The following is a 20,132-nucleotide window of genomic DNA, read 5'->3' as shown; positions in this document are numbered from 1 at the left end:
TGGTAATAATATTCTCTGTACAGCGCTGCGGAATATGTGTGCGCTATATAATAACTGGTAATAATATTCTCTGTACAGCGCTGTGGAATATGTGTGCACTATATAATAACTGGTGATAATATTCTCTGTACAGCGCTGTGGAATATGTGTGCGCTGTATAAGAAACTGTTAATAAATAAATAATAATAATAAGGGATACTCAACCTGTAATAATAATCCAGCGTGTATTCCAAATGAGCAGCACAAATGCTATGTACTAATACAGCTGCCAGTGAAAGGAAAGTTTGTTTTGGGAAAACAAACTATTTAAGGAATTTGGACATTTTGATTGCACCCTTCTTCTATTTTGAGCAGGTTTCAGGCCTATCCCAAGAGGAAAAGGGGGGAGCAGTAAAGGGGGCTGGATTGGGTAGAACGGTCCAGCCTGCTGACATAAGCACTATGTGATTCACACTCACACCCACAATGTAATACATTCCTCAGTCTCTCCTCCTATCACTTGTTGATCAGGCAGCGGCTCAGCCTGACAGACGATTCTCCCTGTACAATACTGCACATCAGGACCTGTCTGTGTAGCTGCAGTTTTTGGAGTCTTGAGCAAGATCCCCCACTGCAGATAATGGTGATCGTTCCTATTGGAAAGCATTGATAAAATACCAGCGACAACTATGGAGAAGGCAGACAGTGAGTCTGTGGTAAGTCAGTGTGATTGAGCAATGTAATAATGCAGCTGCTTTCAGGGTTATTTCTCAGATATTTTCCTAGTAACATTCTGGGACACAGTAGACTGTTGTTCTAACTATAAAATTGTAATTTCATGCACTGTACGGTGTTGATTTGTAGTACAAAGTTACTGTGTGTACGGTATATATATATATATATATATATATATATATATATATATATATATATATATAGCTGGACAAAATAGGGGTGTAGCTACCATAGGTGCAGGGAGTACAGCTGCTATGGGGCCTAGAGCTGAGAGGGGCCACCTTCCCTGTCACAGTTACATGTGTTATTTACAGGGGTGTAACTACCATAGGTGCAGGGAGTGCAGCTGCTATGGGGCCCAGAGCTGAGAGGGGCCACCTTCCCTGTCACAGTTACATGTGTTATATACAGGGGTGTAACTACCATAGGTGCAGGGAGTGCAGCTGCTATGGGGCCCAGAGCTGAGAGGGGCCACCTTCCCTGTCACAGTTATATGTGTTATATACAGGGTGTAGCTACCATAGGTGCAGGGAGTACAGCTGCTATGGGGCCTAGAGCTGAGAGGGGCCACCTTCCCTGTCACAGTTACATGTGTTATATACAGGGGTGTTGCTACCATAGGTGCAGGGGGTGCAGCTGCTATGGGGCTCAGAACTGAGAGGGGCCACCTTCCCTGTCACAGTTACATGTGTTATATACAGGGGTGTAGCTACCATAGGTGCAGGGGGTGCAGCTGCTATGGGGCCCAGAGCTGAGAGGGGCCACCTTCCCTGTCACAGTTACATGTGTTATATACAGGGTGTAGCTACCATAGGTGCAGGGGGTGCAGCTGCTATGGGGCCCAGGGCTAAGAGGAGCCACCTTCCCTGTCACAGTTGCATGTGTTATATACAGGGTGTAGCTACCATAGGTGCAGGGGGTACAGCTGCTATGGGGCCCAGAGCTGAGAGGGGCCATCTTCCCTGTCACAGTAACATGTGTTATATACAGGGTGTAGCTACCATAGGTGCAGGGAGTACAGCTGCTATGGGGCCTAGAGCTGAGAGGGGCCACCTTCCCTGTCACAGTTACATGTGTTATATACAGGGGTGTTGCTACCATAGGTGCAGGGGGTGCAGCTGCTATGGGGCTCAGAACTGAGAGGGGCCACCTTCCCTGTCACAGTTACATGTGTTATATACAGGGGTGTAGCTACCATAGGTGCAGGGGGTGCAGCTGCTATGGGGCCCAGAGCTGAGAGGGGCCACCTTCCCTGTCACAGTTACATGTGTTATATACAGGGTGTAGCTACCATAGGTGCAGGGAGTGCAGCTGCTATGGGGCCCAGAGCTGAGAGGGGCCACCTTCCCTGTCACAGTTACATGTGTTATATACAGGGTGTAGCTACCATAGGTGCAGGGAGTGCAGCTGCTATGGGGCCCAGAGCTGAGAGGGGCCACCTTCCCTGTCACAGTTACATGTGTTATATACAGGGTGTAGCTACCATAGGTGCAGGGGGTGCAGCTGCTATGGGGCCCAGAGCTGAGAGGAGCCACCTTCCCTGTCACAGTTACATGTGTTATATACAGGGTGTAGCTACCATAGGTGCAGGGAGTGCAGCTGCTATGGGGCCCAGAGCTGAGAAGGGCCACCTTCCCTGTCACAGTTACATGTGTTATATACAGGGTGTAGCTACCATAGGTGCAGGGGGTGTAGCTGCTATGGGGCCCAGGGCTAAGAGGAGCCACCTTCCCTGTCACAGTTACATGTGTTATATACAGGGTGTAGCTACCATAGCTGCAGGGGGTGCAGCTGCTATGGGGCCCAGAACTGGAGGGACCCATCTTTCCTGTCAAAGTTGCATGCATTATAGAAATGTTTACCTATTGTGTGGTACTAAGGGGCCCTTACAAACATTTGCTATGGGGCCTACAAATATCTAATTACACCCCCGGGGCAAAGTACTGTATAAACAGATTTCAGTAAAATGGAACTTTAAGAGAAGAAAGCCCTAAAGGCCGCTGGTCACCGTTATACTAAATAACATGTTTGATTCAGGGGAAATGACACAAGTATTGCTCAGGAATGATTAAGTATAATGGGTAGTTGGCTCAGTACTGTAAATACTCATTAACTCACAGATCACATGTTTATACACTGGTACATTACTTGGGGTCACATCGGAACCAGCAGTACAGGCTCAGAATGTTGTACAGAGCTGGGATGAAGTTTGAAACGGTTCAAAAACTTTTCTGAGACGGTTGACTATTTATTTTGCCATAAGAGGAATGTGTCATCTAGGTGCTGTGTAATTACTGTATAGCTAAATACACCAGTGCCTCTTCCTTATCTTCCCTGAACCTGATAAGAACAGGATCTGGTCCTATATACACCACTCCCGAGAGGCTTGTAACTCCATTTTCAGCGAGTGAATAAACATCACAGTGCAGTTACTTCTTTTCTTTTTGTTAGCTCAACAAAGTAAAACAAAAAAAGCTAAAAGATGTTTTTTACAGACCGGTTAAGATTTCTAAATGCAGATTTTATAATGCATTACAGCCAGGCCAACCTGTGGCTCTCCAGATGTTGTGAAACTACAAATCCCAGCATGCCTTGCCACAGTTTTAACACTCTCTTATAGCAAAACTATGGCAAGGCATGATGGGATTTGTAGTTTGACAACATCCGGAGAGCCACAGGTTGGCCAGGCCTGCTGATTAAAACATCATTTATGTTCTAAAAACTAGAGATATTCTATTTAAAATATCCTACATTGTACAATGTCTGACTGACAGCTTTATATCTACTAAAAAGTGCAATTTTAGGCAATAATACTAAAATATTCTTATAATAGTGGATAGTTAAACGCACCATTGTGAAAAGGGTGGGTGGGGGAATGGACCGGCTATGCAAGGTATATACATATGCAGTATTTAATTTAGATATGACCCATTGCATGTTTGTAGTGTATCCCAGTGATTTTTTTATGATTACAATTTATTTATATGGTGCCACAAGTGATTTGCAGATTCAGACCCGTGCGTTCGGTTCTGAATTCGACCCCTTGTATGACGGTGAGGGGTTTGCACGGGGTTTGGCGGATCCTGGCCCGGCTGTACGGGCGGTCTGCGAATGGCACTGATATATCTTTAGATATATAGGGCATCGGCTGTGTTGCACAGCTTCGTTCACAGATAAATCACTCGTACGCACTGCATCGATGTATCGGTCGGTCAGTCGGGCGAGCGATATATCGGCCAGTGTGTAAGCACCTTAAAAGAGATGAAATAGACGTGAACGAAAAGAGAGATGTGAGAAGAGGAGAGAAGAGGGCCCTGCTCCAAGGAGCTTACAGTCTGGAGGTGAGGACATCAGTAAAGTTGACAAATGAGGGCCTAGGTAACGGTATCTGGACTATTTGTCTACAACAAGAAGATAGACAGCCATTAGGTCGACACCATTAGTTCGACAACTCAATAGGTCGACATGCTTTTAGGTCGACATACCATTAGGTCGACATGTCATTAGGTCGACATGCCATCCACTAGGGCGTGGAGTTAGATTATAATAGTGTGCCGAGCGCAGCGAGGCACCGTGCCCGAAGCATCGCGAGCGATGTGAGGGGCTGCGGTTCACTTCAAACTGTGTCCATGTCGACTGTGTCGACATTTGGGTAAAAAAAACAGTGAAAAAAAACCATGTCGACCTTTTGACTGTCGACCTAGACACTGTCGACCTAATAACATTGTCGACCTAATGACATGTCGACCTAATGACATGTCGACCTAAAAGCATGTCGACCTATTGAGTTGTCGAACTAATGGTGTCGACCTAATGGCTGTCTATCTTCTTGTTGAAGACAAATGGTCCCGCATCCCTAGGTAACCCCCCTAAAAAAACAAGGTTCGTTGTTAGTACATAAAGCATTGTAGCTCATACACAAAACAATGTGATTCATTCTAATTAAATATTTTGATACAGGATGTGCCGGAAAATGTTTTATTGAGTAGATGCTGCAATCATTTTTTTTATAATGTTTATGTAAATGGGATTTGGTTAATAAAGGGTTAAGGAATTCCAGAGACATGCAAATAGCTTCATTCAGGGGCGTGCCCCAGCTTACCCACCCAATTGCAGCAGACGCTACCTGTGCTAATCGTTCATATCTTCTCATGTACATGGTATGGTGTGTCTGTACTTGGCTAATCTCAGGGAGATTGTGACAGCGGCACCAAATGAGCTCGCTGATAAATTGGACGTGCACTGCCTGAGAGACGGGTCACAAAATTGACTTGCATCCGAATTTTTAAATGTTGCAAAGCAGTTATAGGGCCCGATTCAATGGGGCAGATGTATTACGTTTTAAAAAGAGATAAATGCAAGGGTTATAAAGAGAGATAAATGTCCAGCCAATCAGCTCCTTACTGACTTTTTTCAAACACAGCCTGTAACATGGCAGTTGGCAGGTGATTGGCTGGATGTTTATCTCTCCATGGTCGGGATGTACTAAAGAGAAAATGCGGTAAAACGCATTTTCCTATTTACCATTACCCGTCCGCCCCGTTTTCGCATGGCAGGGTATCGCCAACCTCTGGGTGGCGATACCCTATAGAAGCCTATGGGCTTCTATCACCGCCCGACGTCCACCATCCACGCACCCCCCCCCCCTCCCGTCCTCCTGATCTCCTCCTCCCCCAGCAGGTGTCACAGCTGGGAGGACATCCGGCTTCAGGGGGGAGGAGGAGACGCAGGGGGACGCTGGCAGCCGCCGGGATGTGACGGAGACCCCCGCAGACCACGTCAATGGTATCGCGGGGGTCTCCGTCACCGCAACCCGATGCTAGCCGCATATGTTAGTACATATTCGGCAGCATCGCGTCGGCTGCCATGCGAAGGGCGGTGATGTATATTAATACATCCCGCCCCATATCACCCTTGCATTTATCTCTTGTTAATGCTTAATACATCTGCCTCAATGTGTCCGCAGAAGTCAGCAGCAGTGACTCAAAACGTGGACGGCCGGCGCCTGGTTTCGCAGCTAGTCTGCGCAGCCAGGCAGCAGACGGTAATGTGCGATCGCTTTCTTGTGTAGGTCTGCTCGTTAAGCAGTTAATGTACTCTGAGTCAGGCCCCAAATCTGAATGGTTGCAACATCACCTCTTTTAATTTTAGCAGCTTTAGTAAATGACCCCCAATGTTTCTAATAAAATAAAACCCCAAACTTGTCAACAAGTGAACCGCACAGGAAATGGTCTTGTGCTTATGCCAGGCATGTCCAAACTGTGGCCCTCCAGCTGTTGTGAAACTACACTTCCCAGAATGCCTTGCCATAATTTTAGCATTCCCTAATAGCAAAAATGAGGCATGATGGGAGTTGTAGTTTCACAACAGCTGGAGGGCCACAGTTTGGACATGCCTGGCTTAGGCAGATGTTGGGAGAAACAAAGCTGCACACTGTCCTGTAAGATAAGAATGTCTTGTTTTTGGGTGGTTGGCTGGGGTTTAGATAAAGCCTAAAATGATGGAAACCTCATATCTGTCTGACAAATCCACACCAATAAATGAGGTGGTTGTGACCAGCAAGGTGGCTTCAGGAGTCGCTGAAACCCCTCTCTTGCAGGACAGCCCACAAAACTATTTTATTAGTGTTTTTCATTAAAAGTAACGATCATTCTCCACTCTATTGTCTGGGAAATCGTTGCTTGTTTCTGCTTCTTTCGATTTCAGAGCAGCAGGGAATTTATTACAGTTTCCGCCGTGCCCCTGGAATTTAATAAGACCGTATTCTCTTAATGATGGAGGCTGTATTACAAAAGTTTCCATTTCCTATTAGACTAACAGCACTTGTCATTTAACTAGGGACAATGTCCCCATAGGAAGATGTATGAAGCAGTGATCAGGGAGGACAAGTGAGCCAGAGACGTGGCCCATGGCAACCAATCAGCTGCTCTGTATAATTTTATGTCATGCAAATTATAGGTGTTACTTAAGTGCTGATTGGTTGCCTTGGCCACTTCTCCTCTGGCTCACTTCTCCTCCCTAATCACTGCTTCATACATCTACCCCACATGAGTGTAGTCATATTTCTTTGTTTACCCCTAAAATTCTACACCAGCATTCTATGTGACCAGTGGCATAACTGTAGCTCTGCAGACCTCACGGTGGCTTGGAGGCGCTAGGTAAGTTTGGGCGCTGCAGGGTCTGCGGAAGCTATTGCTGCTAATGAGGCCGGCACTGCCAAGTCTGTTGCTGCCGGATTGCCGGGACCAGCAGAGCATCCTGTCTGCCATCCTGGTGCAAATACCCCTCACAAAATGGCCGCCCCCACACAGAAGACTGCGACAACATCCTCTCTCATCCTAAATAACTGTCTGCTGTAAGGCAGGGGCCATTTTTCAAGTGATATTTCAGATGTTAAAGGAGAAGCCCCGGGACCGCAGACAGGAGGATCTGCTGGTCCCGGCAGGCCAGTGGCGGCAGCTACAGCGGTAAGAGGAGGGGGGTAAGAGAAGAGGGGGGGTGCACAAGTTTTAGTGGAGGGGGGGGTGCACACATTTTAGCTACGCCACTGTATGTGACCCTCCCCAACCTTCATTGCGCCCTCTTAGAAAGCTGTTAGTAAATTAATGAGGCGCAGTGCACTGCCGTACGGTCTCAGTGAAGTACTGTCTGAGTGCTCCGGCGATACATCCTGCAGAATGTCGTGCTCAGAGAGGAAATGTTTTCCTCACTTCCTGTCTGAGCAGCAGAGTAGGGATGGCCTTCGAGGATCTCATCATCAATGGTGGCCATTGATGGTGAACCTGTGAGTGGCTAACTATATTTTGGTTACACCCACCGATGGCTTCACCCACTGATGGTCATCCCGGTTCATTTAGTGACTGGCTCTTGGGGAAATCGCTTCCTGGGGGCGGAGCTAGGCTTCATGTCCTGGCATCTTACAAAATTGGTTATTCTGTGCCTTTAATTGTGAGAAGTCATCTGATTCTCTCACATCAGTGGCAAAAGTACTCAACATTGGTCATAAACCATCGATGATTATCAATACCATCCCTAGAGCAGAGGAGTAGAGAGAGCAGCGAGATAAAAATGCCAGAGGGGGTAGCTATAATAGGGGGCAGTAAGGATAGCTGTGAGAGGCGGCACTAGACATAGCTACGGTCACGCCAAACTACCCCCTTGGGACTCTGCTAGCATGGTCTTTTTTACCAAAATGTGTCTAGTCACAACGTAATGTGGCTATGGCGTACCAGGGGACTATTCAATAATTTAAGATCGGGCACTTGTATACCTGTGCTACAATGCAGCGGGTTTTTGCGAATCAAGTTCAATTATGCTCCTTACAGACACTCAGTCTCACACAGTGCCAGGCACTCTAGTATAACCCGAGACTGGGTAATAAGTACCCTAGTTGAGGGTAATGGTAGAGGCACAAGGAATTCTCAACTCAACAAAAAAGTTATTTTACTAAAAAGTTGTACTTCCAAAATTATAATAACTGTTAATAGCCCCAGATTTAATTAATTCAGGGAACTGTAATTCAGTTTGGTTATATCCTACTTGAACTTGTTAGTACCTATTAAAAACCCCTTGGGAAATTCCTGCTCTAGACCAGTGGTTCTCAAACTCGGTCCTCAGGACCCCACAAAGTTCACGTTTTCCAGGTCACCCAGCAGGTGCACTCATTACTGACTGACACATTTTTAAAGATCCACAGGTGGAGCTAATTATATCACTTGTGATTCTGTGAGGAGACCTGCGAAACATGCACTGTGTGGGGTCCTGAGGACCAACTTTTGGAACGTGTGCTCTAGACCGTCCTGTGTTAGGTTCACCTTGGATTCAGGAACATTGTTGATTGGATTTCTGGTCAGACTGGGATTTCATAAATGCTTAATTCCAGTGAGATGTGTAAGACCTTTGCCTGTTACAGTCAGCTGCAAGTTATCACTTCCGTATTCAACAGTATTCCAAATTGTCTGATGTTTTTATTGAGAAAAGGTCAGTAAGGTTCTGTACAGCCTGTCTCTCACTCCCTGCAACCCTAAAGGCCCCCATACACCAGAACGACATATGACCCGACTGCAGAATCTCGCCGGGTGGTGCGACGGATCGTGTCCACATCGTGCGTAATGTCATTACCCCGCGGGTCATGAGGTAGGCCCTCAGATCAGATATGCAGCACGTCTGATCCATCAGCTCTCATTGCGTTCATAAGCAGATTGTATGTGCTTGCGATCGCTTGTTCAACAGTTCTGCGACCTTCATATGATCAGGTTGTAAGCAGGTTGTCCTGATGTATGGCCAACTTAACAATGTCAAAATATATTAAGGCAAATCTTGAACTAGACTTTAATTGAAAGCCTTTTCTAGATTATCAGGGTAATGATAACATCACCGGAAATAATACTTTTCCTCTATAAGTAACATACAGGATATCTGATTTGATTGACAGAATTAAAAAAATCTTTATGCAAGATGCAGAGACAGGTGACGCCGTTCATTCCCGCAAATACATTCTCTTATTATCTATACGTAAAGGTAACCTTTTCATATAAATTCTAGCGAAGGATATGAAACGAATGGTGCAAGTCATTTACTGTATCTAAACTTTTGCACTGGTCACAACCAATGTCCCAGGATTTTACAAATGACTAATACCAGTTTTTTAGAAAGAAACCCATTAGCCTATTGGAACTCCAATTACTTCGTAACAAATACAAGGCTCTTGCCCCTTTAACTTTAACCATTGTGGACCTCCTTTTACTAAAAGTGCTTTTACTCCTTCAAAGTCATTTTCTACTTGGTGGATGCAAGTATTCAGTACTAAATCCCGGCGGTCGGAATCTTGACAGCCGAAATCCTGACAGAGGAGGGGGGGGGGGGGGGGGGGGGGGCGTGAATCGCCCCCCCCCCCCCCCCCCTCTTGATAAAGGGCTTTGCCCGAAACGTTGACACAAGCCTTGTGTTTGCTCTTATTTCTTTTTGATTCTGCCGCTGTGCAGTTGTTACTAAATCATTTGTTCGTTATATATATATATATATATATTCATACACACACACACACACATACACATATACACGTGCAAGTTCTCTACTTTATCTTTCTCCGAGCCTTGGTTCAGATCCCCTAAGAGATATGTGTATGTTTTCTTACCCAAAGCTGTAAAACAGATGCGCACACCTTAGAGGTAGCCTTAGTAACACAGTTCGGCAAGATGGAAAATGGACGCTAGAAGCACATGAGGTTTGTAAAATTCCGTCTCATGTGGGATACAGTGGACATTTTTCCACATATGAGTCATTTTTCCCACTTGGCAGAATGGAAGACAAGGAAAAGAAGGGATTTCTTAAAGGGACATTATACTGAATCACTTATTACAAAAGCTATAGAAAGTAAGGCCCTGATTCTGGTTGCCTCAGTAAGCTGCGAAGCTCGCAGCTTACTGAGTCCCAGAGGGCCTGCCCGCCGAATCGCCGACCCCTGCCGCCGCTGTATCCCCTCACAGTCATGCAGCTGGAAGTGTCACTAAGACACATACCCTCGCATGTCCCGCTGGCAGATAAATCATTCTTCAGCCCATGCAAATATAAGTCAGTGGAGGCTGACTTATATTTTCGGGCAGTGGGACGAAGACAGAGCAGGCGGCTGCATTTCCGTCCGCAATCCCATGTTAATGGCCAGCATTTTGACCATGTCAGGATAATAAAGGTCAGTATTTTGAACGTGTCGGTATTTTGACCATCAGCATTTCGAGTGTAGGTAAATTGACTGCATCCCAAAATATCCTGTAGTGTGTACGAGGCTAGGACCAGATGTATCAAGCTTCGTATAGTGATAAAATTGAGAATGATTAAAAGCCAGCCAATCAGCTCTTAACTGTCATGTTACAGGCTGGGTTTGAAAAATGACAGGTAGGAGCGGACTGACTGGTTGTTTATCACTCTCCACTGCATTACCCCTCTGCTTGCTGCCGCCCCCGTCGGGTCTGCGGTCCCACCGCTCATCCTGGCTCCTGCTGCTAATGAAAATGACTCTCACAAAATGGCTGCCCTTAAAAGCAGACCGTTTTTCAGTATGCTGGCGGAGGCCGCTGCCTCCTCTACCATCCTCAAAAATGGCGGGGCGGACATTTTGTGATGGTAATTTTCAATAGCAGCAGTAGCCAAGAGGAGCGCCGGGATCGGCTTCACTGAAAGAAGAGAAGTTTTACCTTTTATACCCTTTGCCGAATAATTTTTGTATGTTACTTATCTGATCTCAATTTGACATCAACACTTACTATAAAATACTACAGCTGTTGTCAGGTCATTGTGGGACTTGTGGTTCCACCTTAGCTGCACAACCACACGCTGCCATCAGTAATACAGCTTCTATATTCATGTAGATGTCAGCATATAAACTGGCTGAAGGCCGCGTGTATCCGTATAGTACTGCATTGTTATCTTGTGTCCTCAGCTGTGTTTGTATTGTGTTATAGTGATTGGCTGGTACTGGATAACTATGGTGACCAGCGCACCGATGTATCACATCTAGGAATTAGAGAACAATATCAGCCCATCGCTCTCACAAATAACATAGAAATCTATTTATATGTTCCCCGGACAGAGGATGTTATTATATTTCTTGTATGTAAGCAGATTATATTTTAGAATCAGTTGTGATTTAAACCTTTTATTTTGTGCAATTTGATTTCTTCTTTCGTCATTATTGAGAGCTGTTGCAACGAACCCAGCCCCAGCTTCTGTACAGTATATTGCTATACTGTATGAATGGTCTGCTGATTAGTTGGTGACCTCATGATTGCAACATACAGTATGTAGCAGATCATGTGAAAAGTGTTCTGTTTTATTCTCCTTCATTTCATTTGCGTAATTACCAACAATGCCACTGTTACTACATAGTGTGATACCCGACACAAAAAAAGTATAATCTTTAAAAAGGAGGAGTCTGCATGAGCCACTAGTTATAAAAGGAGGAGTCAGCATGAGCCACTAGTTATAAAAAGGAGGAGTCAGCATGAGCCACTAGTTATAAAAAGAGGAGGAGTCAGCATGAGCCACTAGTGATAAAAGGAGGAGTCAGCATGAGCCACTAGTTATAAAAAGAGGAGGAGTCAGCATGAGCCACTAGTGATAAAAAGAGGAGGAGTCAGCATGAGCCACTAGTGATAAAAAGAGGAGGAGTCAGCATGAGCCACTAGTGATAAAAAGAGGAGTCAGCATGAGCCACTAGTGATAAAAATAGGAGTCAGCATGAGCAACTAGTGATACAAAGAGGAGGAGTCAGCATGAGCCACTAGTGATAAAATAGGAGGAGTCAGCATGAGCCACTAGTGATAAAAAGAGGAGTCAGCATGAGCCACTAGTGATAAAAAGAGGAGTCAGCATGAACCACTAGTGATAAAAATAGGAGTCAGCATGAGCCACTAGTGATAAAAAGAGGAGGAGTCAGCATGAGCCACTAGTGATAAAAATAGGAGGAGTCAGCATGACTTGTGCTGCCAAATAAGGGGTATTACAGTGCCGCTTCCCGGGGGCTGTGGAGCAACAGCAGCATACACACCAGACAGCAGCTGTAAGCAGAAAAGGTTATTCCTGGTGCTGAGAACCGCCCCTTGGAGCTGAACCAGGAGGGGTGAGGGAACTGAAAGAGCTCAGAGGTAACCAATGTATACACCCAATGTAGCCCTACTTACATGGGTCTTCAACCAGTGGCCCTCCAGATGTTGTGAAACTACATGTCCCAGCATGCATTGCCACATTTTTTCCTATGAGAGCATGCCAAAACTGTCAGGGCATGCTGGGACATGTAGTTCTACAACATCTGGAGGGCCACAGGTTGAAGACATGTGCCCTACTAGGTTGCCAGTAGGGAGGCGATCAGTGCAGCCTGCAAACATCCTTCGATAGTAACACACTTATGTGATGGATGACCATCGATAGTTTTTCCTATTGATGGTCTTCCATTTTCTTTGACTGGCGGACCCGTGGGCCAATCAAAATGTGGGGGCAGGATTCGAGGGTTGTTGGGGCGGGGCTATTTTCAGTGTTCCGGCACCTTGACAAAAACAGAACATCGGTTTTGCTGTGTCATCGATGGAGGGAAACCAGCTGGTTCTCCGTTGATGGCAAAGGTATTCAACATCGCCCATAAACCATCAATGTTTTCAAATCATCGATGGTTGATGGCCATCTCTAGCAGGTAGTAGCCTGTTTCCCAGTTACATCACTCAGCTGTGCAGACCGCCTCATATATCAGAAAGAAGGTAGTGGCTGATTAACTGAATCCTGTGACAGGATTATGTCACATAAGGGATTCCAGTTCTTATTTTGCCACATTACAGCACCCCAGTACATATTATGTAACTTTATTTTGCCCTCCAGTTCATGTTATACCAATTACAATGATCAGATCCAGGAGGCAGAACACAGACAGATATACAATATTGTAGGCTCCAGGCAAAAGTTCATTTGTTTGGCGGATGCCGTGCCGCCCCCTAGCTTGTGGCGCTCCTTGGCATGTGCTGGAAGAGTAAGTACAGTATAAGAATAAAGATAAATTAATTTACATTTGTTAATATCAGAATGTGTGAAGAATGCTAAGAATAGAACATTTGGTTAAAAGAAAGTGTTCCAAAAGCACAAAAAATATGCCAATATTAGGATTATGTGCCAGGTACAGTCTGTGTGGTCATATCTATGAGGTTGTTGGGAAGACCCTTCCGATCGAGACAGACATTTGGGTACTTGCCACTCTGGCGTTGGTAACAATTGGTTGGAATAGAAAAAAAAAAAGAAGAGGGATAAAATAAACATCTCTGCACATATTACATCTACCCCACCTGCAGTGCAGCAGCATCTGCTAAATATATAGCCTTCCTAAAAGGTCTGAATCAGGCCCAAAATACTCCCTCATTACATTCCCACATATGGAGCTTGCGAGTATATCAACAGACCTAGAGGAACAGTCTGCCATAAGGGATAGGAATACGAATGGCCGATGTAGAATAGTATTGCCATCGATGGGGGTGGGGCAGATGCTTGCCCTCTATCGATGGCACAGCAGAACCGTATATTTATTTTCGGGACGGGTGTGTTTTAAACTCCCGACAGTCAGGATTCCGGCAGTCAGCAGTCTGACATTGAAATTCCAACTGCCGGTAGTCAAACAGCCCCTTGTGGGCATGGGGGCTCGCTGCGCTCGTCGCGGGTTCTATTCTCCCTCTAGGGGGGTCGTGGACACAGACTGTTGGGCTTTTAACAGTCCGGATTCCAACGTTGGTCCACTGACTGTCGGGAGGTCATCCGGGACCCGCCAGGACACTGAGCATAGCTATGCCCTTAACACCCGTGAAGCGTCACCCCCTGATTTTAATTGGCCCATGGACCAGTCAGTCAAAGAAAATGGAAAACCATCAATGGTCATCCTCAACATAGTATATTACCATCGATGGCAACCATCATAGAAGACCACACCGATGGCCAGCCCAAGATAGGAATGTATGTTTCACATTACAGTGTGCATAAATCGAACAGCAGTCAATGAGCTCCCATGAGACATACATCTGAATCCTTCATTCGTGTTCATTCGCTGCAGAAAGCACGTTCTTTAGGAGATTACAGGTTACTTCTGCTGAACAGTAGGATTCTCGCTGGTTATAATATTCTGGGTGGGGCTGCGGCATATAATAGGATATTAGTCATGATAACAAACACTTAGAATTGTCCCACACGGGATAGCCCACAGATAACATTAACTTCCTATTCAAATGCTATTGTCTTCCGCTGAATTTCCTTCTTCAGGCTATAACAGTCTGCACACATTACGGTCCTGATTCTGGTTGGTTTGCAAAAGCAAACTCCTTCTTTAATGGATGAAACCATGCTGCACTGCAGGTGGGGCAGATGTAACATGTGCAGAGTTACATTTGACTGAGTTACTTTGTTTCTGTGCAGGGTAAATACTGGCTGCTTTCTTCTTACACTGCAATATAGATATCAGTTTGAACACACCCCTCCCAAATGTAATTCTCCCTGCACGTGTTACATCTGCCCCACCTGCAGTGCAGCATGGATTTTGTCCATTAAAGAAGGAGTTTGCTTTTGCAAACCAACTAGTATAAGGCCCTACATAGGGCTGTTTCTAGACAATTTACACATTATGCCCCACATCGTGATGCCCATTACACATTGGGCCTTATTCTGGTTCACTCTCAGAGGCAAAATCCTTCCATGTGCACTGCAGGTGGGGCAGATGTAACTTGTGCAGAGATAATTAGATTTGGGTGGGGTTTTTCTTCAAAGTGAGATCTATATCGCAGTGTAAAAATAAAGCAGCCAGTATTTACCCTGCACAGAAACAAAATAACTCACCCAAATCTAACTCTCTCTGCACATGTTACATCTGCCCCACCTGCAGTGCACATGATTTTGTCCATTTGAGAAAGAATATGCCTCTGAGAGTGAACCAGAATAAGGCCCATTATGCCCACACTGTGATGCCCATTACGCCCCACATTGTGATGCCCATTACACATTATGTCTACACTGTGATGCCCATTACACATTATGCCCCACACCGTAATGTCCATTACACATTGTGCGTTATTTATATGTTAGTTGGGCGCCCACTAAGCTATTTGCTTAGTTTTCCGCGTCCGCTCGCCACTCTTCGGGCACGGTGGCTCGCTGCGCTCGCCACACTTTATACAATCATCTCCATGCCGACATAGATAGTGAGGGGTATGAGCGTAGTAACAATAGTGGACGCCCAACTAACATATAAGTACCCATTGTGCCCCACACCATTATGCCATTATACATTATGTCACATAAGTGCCACTTACCTACATGGTAGTTGCCAGGATCCTCATTGCGGATGGTGTAATGGTTAGTATTACTGCCTCACAGCACTAAGGTCATGGGTTCTATCCCCACCATGTGTTATATATACGGGGCAGTACGGATGGTGTAATGGTTACATTACTGCCTCACAGCACTAAGGTCATGGGTTCTATCCCCACCATGTGTTATATATACGGGGCAGTATGGATGGTGTAATGGTTAGCATTACTGCCTCACAGCACTGAGGTCATGGGTTCTATCCCCACCATGTGTTATATATACGGGGCAGTACGGACGGTGTAATGGTTACATTACTCCCTCACAGTGCTGAGGTCATGGGTTCTATCCCCACCATGTGTTATATATACACAGGGCAGTACGGATGGTGTAATGGTTAGCATTACTGCCTCACAGCGCTGAGGTCATGGGTTCTATCCCCACCATGTGTTATATATACGGGGCAGTACGGATGGTGTAATGGTTAGCATTACTGCCTCACAGCGCTGAGGTCATGGGTTCTATCCCCACCATGTGTTATATATACAGGGCAGTACGGACGGTGTAATGGTTAGCATTACTGCTTCACAGCACTGAGGTCATGGGTTCTATCCCCACCATGTGTTATATATACGGGGCAGTACGGATGGTGTAATGGTTAGCATTACTGCCTCACAGCGCTGAGGTCATGGGTTCTATCCCCACCATGTGTTATATATACGGGGCAGTACGGATGGTGTAATGGTTAGCATTACTGCCTCACAGCACTGAGGTCATGGGTTCTATCCCCACCATGTGTTATATATACGGGGCAGTACGGATGGTGTAATGGTTAGCATTACTGCCTCACAGCACTGAGGTCATGGGTTCTATCCCCATATATGTGTTATATATACGGGGCAGTACGGATGGTGTAATGGTTAGCATTACTGCCTCACAGCACTGAGGTCATGGGTTCTATCCCCACCATGTGTTATATATACGGACGGTGTAATGGTTAGCATTACTGCCTCACAGCACTGAGGTCATGGGTTCTATCCCCACCATGTGTTATATATACAGGGCAGTACGGACGGTGTAATGGTTAGCATTACTGCTTCACAGCACTGAGGTCATGGGTTCTATCCCCACCATGTGTTATATATACGGGGCAGTACGGACGGTGTAATGGTTAGCATTACTGCTTCACAGCACTGAGGTCATGGGTTCTATCCCCACCATGTGTTATATATACGGGGCAGTACGGACGGTGTAATGGTTAGCATTACTGCTTCACAGCACTGAGGTCATGGGTTCTATCCCCACCATGTGTTATATATACGGGGCAGTACGGATGGTGTAATGGTTAGCATTACTGCCTCCCTGCACTGAGGTCATGGGTTCTATCCCCACCATATGTTATATATACGGGGCAGTACGGATGGTGTAATAGTTAGTATTACTGCCTCACAGCACTGAGGTCATGGGTTCTATGCCCACCATGTGTTATATATATGGGGCAGTACGGATGGTGTAATGGTTTTATTACTGCCTCACAGCGCTGAGGTCATGGGTTCTATCCCCACCATGTGTTATATATACGGGGCAGTACGGATGGTGTAATGGTTAGTATTACTGCCTCACAGCGCTGAGGTCATGGGTTCTATCCCCACCATGTGTTATATATACGGGGCAGTACAGACGGTGTAATGGTTACATTACTGCCTCACAGCGCTGAGGTCATGGGTTCTATCCCCACCATGTGTTATATATACGGGGCAGTACGGACGGTGTAATGGTTACATTACTGCCTCACAGCACTGAGGTCATGGGTTCTATCCCCACCATGTGTTATATATACGGGTCAGTACGGATAGTGTAATGGTTACATTACTGTCTCACAGCGCTGAGGTCATGGGTTCTATCCCCACCATGTGTTATATATACGGGGCAGTACGGATGGTGTAATGGGTAGCATTACTGCCTCACAGCGCTGAGGTAATGGGTTCTATCCCCACCATGTGTTATATATATACGGGGCAGTGCGGATGGTGTAATGGTTAGCATTACTGCCTCACATAACTGAGGTCATGGGTTATATCCCCACCATGTGTTATATATACGGGCAGTACGGACGGTGTAATGGTTACATTACTGCCTCACAGCACTGAGGTCATGGGTTCTATCCCCACCATGTGTTATATATACGGGGCAGTACGGACGGTGTAATGGTTAGCATTACTGCCTCACAGCACTGAGGTCATGGGTTCTATCCCCACCATGTGTAATATATACGGGGCAGTATGGATGGTGTAATGGTTAGCATTACTGCCTCACAGCACTGAGGTCATGGGTTCTATTCCCACCATGTGTTATATATACAGGGCAGTACGGATGGTGTAATGGTTAGCATTACTGCCTCACAGCACTGAGGTCATGGGTTCGATCCCCATACGGCCCTAACTGTGCGGAGTTTGTATATTCTCCCCGTGCTTGCGTGGGTTTCCTCCGGGTACTCCGGTTTCCTCCCACATTCCAAAAATATACTGGTAGGTTAATTGGCTCCATGCTAAATTAACCCTAGAATGTCTGTGTGCGTGTACATGTGGTAGGGAATATAGACTGTAAGCTCCACTGGGGCAGGGACTGATGTTCTCTGTACAGCGCTGCGGAATATGTGTGCGCTATATAAGAAACTGGTAATAAAGAAATAATAAATACAGTAGTACGCATGCGCGAGGCATCCTACGATGACATATTTCTATATGCATGCCATTCGCAAGTCATCACATCATGCAAGCCGGCCCCAATAAGTCCTATATGAAGGCCAGGTTTTGTCCTCTGACAGAGATCCGAGCCTCGTCCCTCCCCTGTAACGGCAGCGACATGCGTCCATCTGGAGAAAGAAAGGGCCAAACAGCATCAGACTGTCAATCACTGACAGTCAGATACCATAGTGCAGGCATGTCCAAACTATGGCCCTCCAGCTGGTGTGAAACTACACATCCCAGAATGCCTCGCCATAGTTTTAGAATCCACTTATAGCCAATATGTGGCAAGGCATGATTGGACTTGTAGTTTCACAACAGCTGGAGGTCCATAGTGGGACTAACATGCCCAGTACGAGTCTGGCACATATGTAAAGTAACAAACATTGGCACATTGCTACTCCAGTCATGGATGTTATATTTGACCCTAAGGGGTAAATTTACTAAGAGAGGAGTTCTGTTGAACCAATCAGATTCTCGGCGGGATGTTATAACATCCGCGCCCCCCTTCGCCGAGCACCGCATTATTAATAACGGCATATGCTGTAACATATACGGTTTATAACGCAAGGGACACCTTTTGCGATAAGAGCTGTCCCTTGCGATGCGGTGCCGGCACTGGACTTCTGGGTCTGTGACCCGGGAGTCCATCTGTGCATGCTCAGACCCCGGCGCTGGCCGCAGGGCATGCTGGGAGGGATCCGTGACGGATCCCTCCCACAGCGCTGCGGTAAGAAGCCCATAGGCTTCTGCAGGGAACCGCCAGCTTTTGCTGGCGATTCCCTCCGCTGCGCTAACACTGCGGTGGGCTAATACAGCATACAGAAATGCGGTAAAAACCCCGATAACAGGGTTTTTACCACATTTCTGTGTTACAGAATCGCCCCCTCTATCTTTTATCTTCTAAAATGTGGTACATAAATAAGAAGTAGGATAGGATTGGTTTTGCCCTAGCAAATGTGAAACTCGCTGAAACTCGTCAGGTCCGAATCGCCCCCAAAGTTTCTTCTGTTAACTTTTGGGGGAGGGTCAAGCTTTACTTTATTACCCTTTTATGAGGTACATCACTTACTAGGAAATAATATGTCCATAGACAAAGCAGTGACGGGCGCAGTGTTTCGCAGAGGTCACATAATAGTCATTTCGTTCTGCTTTATCTCTATATCTCTATTATATCGTTATAAGTCAGCGGTTGACTTGTGCGCTAGTTACTGCTACGTCTACAGCCAGAACATTCAGCAGATCCCATTAACATTCTTTCCATCTTCTGGCTCCTTATTTCACACACAAACATTCTAACAAGTTAAAGGGTTGTGGTGGGAGGGGGGGGGGGGGTTATAGAAAAAACAGTGCAACATTTTCATAGTAAAGCAATCACGGCAGTCATCAGTAAATCAGAATGATGGCCATAAAATGGATTAGGGAAATGGTCCAGGGGTGGTGGTGGCTGGCATAGGCAAATGCAGGGGGGGGGGTTTCTGGTTGCCCGGAAACCCCCCTCTTCTTGGCAAGTGCCTTTAATCGTGACAACAATAGCTGGTATATAATATGATCAATAGAGCTGCCACCACATCATGCAGTGTAAGGGACAGAGCAGAGATGCTGGAGTGTACCAGCTTCTTCTACCACATTTACTGTATGTGTAGATCTGAGCCCTCAGACATTGCAATGGACCAGAGAGCAGCTGCCAGGCGGAAGAGACAGGAGCCTTACCATGAAGTGGGAGACTGTGAGCTTAAAAAGTGCAGCACTGGTTCTATTATGTTTGTGTATTTATTTATTATATGTTTAACCTTTTCCTGATCATTTATCTTATTTAAATGTTTGAAACAGCCTATATTATTGACC

General features: G+C 45.9%; 1 protein-coding gene across 3 annotated transcripts in view; it reads left to right on the top strand.

The window, feature by feature from the left end:
- Nucleotides 1-474: 474 nt before the first annotated feature.
- INF2 (inverted formin 2) overlaps nt 475-20,132 on the top strand; it is a 93,155-nt gene continuing 73,497 nt past the window's right edge. For all 3 annotated transcript variants that reach the window (XM_083167807.1, XM_083167805.1, XM_083167804.1), the window contains exon 1: nt 475-695. In XM_083167807.1, coding sequence (XP_083023933.1) covers nt 669-695 — 27 coding nt within the window. In that variant the 5' untranslated portion in view covers nt 475-668. The remainder of the gene's footprint in view (nt 696-20,132) is intronic.

The sequence above is a fragment of the Crinia signifera genome, chromosome 12 (assembly GCF_055691185.1).
Source record: "Crinia signifera chromosome 12, ASM5569118v1, whole genome shotgun sequence".
NCBI classification, from domain to species: domain Eukaryota; kingdom Metazoa; phylum Chordata; class Amphibia; order Anura; family Myobatrachidae; genus Crinia; species Crinia signifera.
The sequence above is the reverse complement of the archived record's forward strand: the minus strand, read 5'-3'. Positions and strand labels throughout refer to the sequence as shown.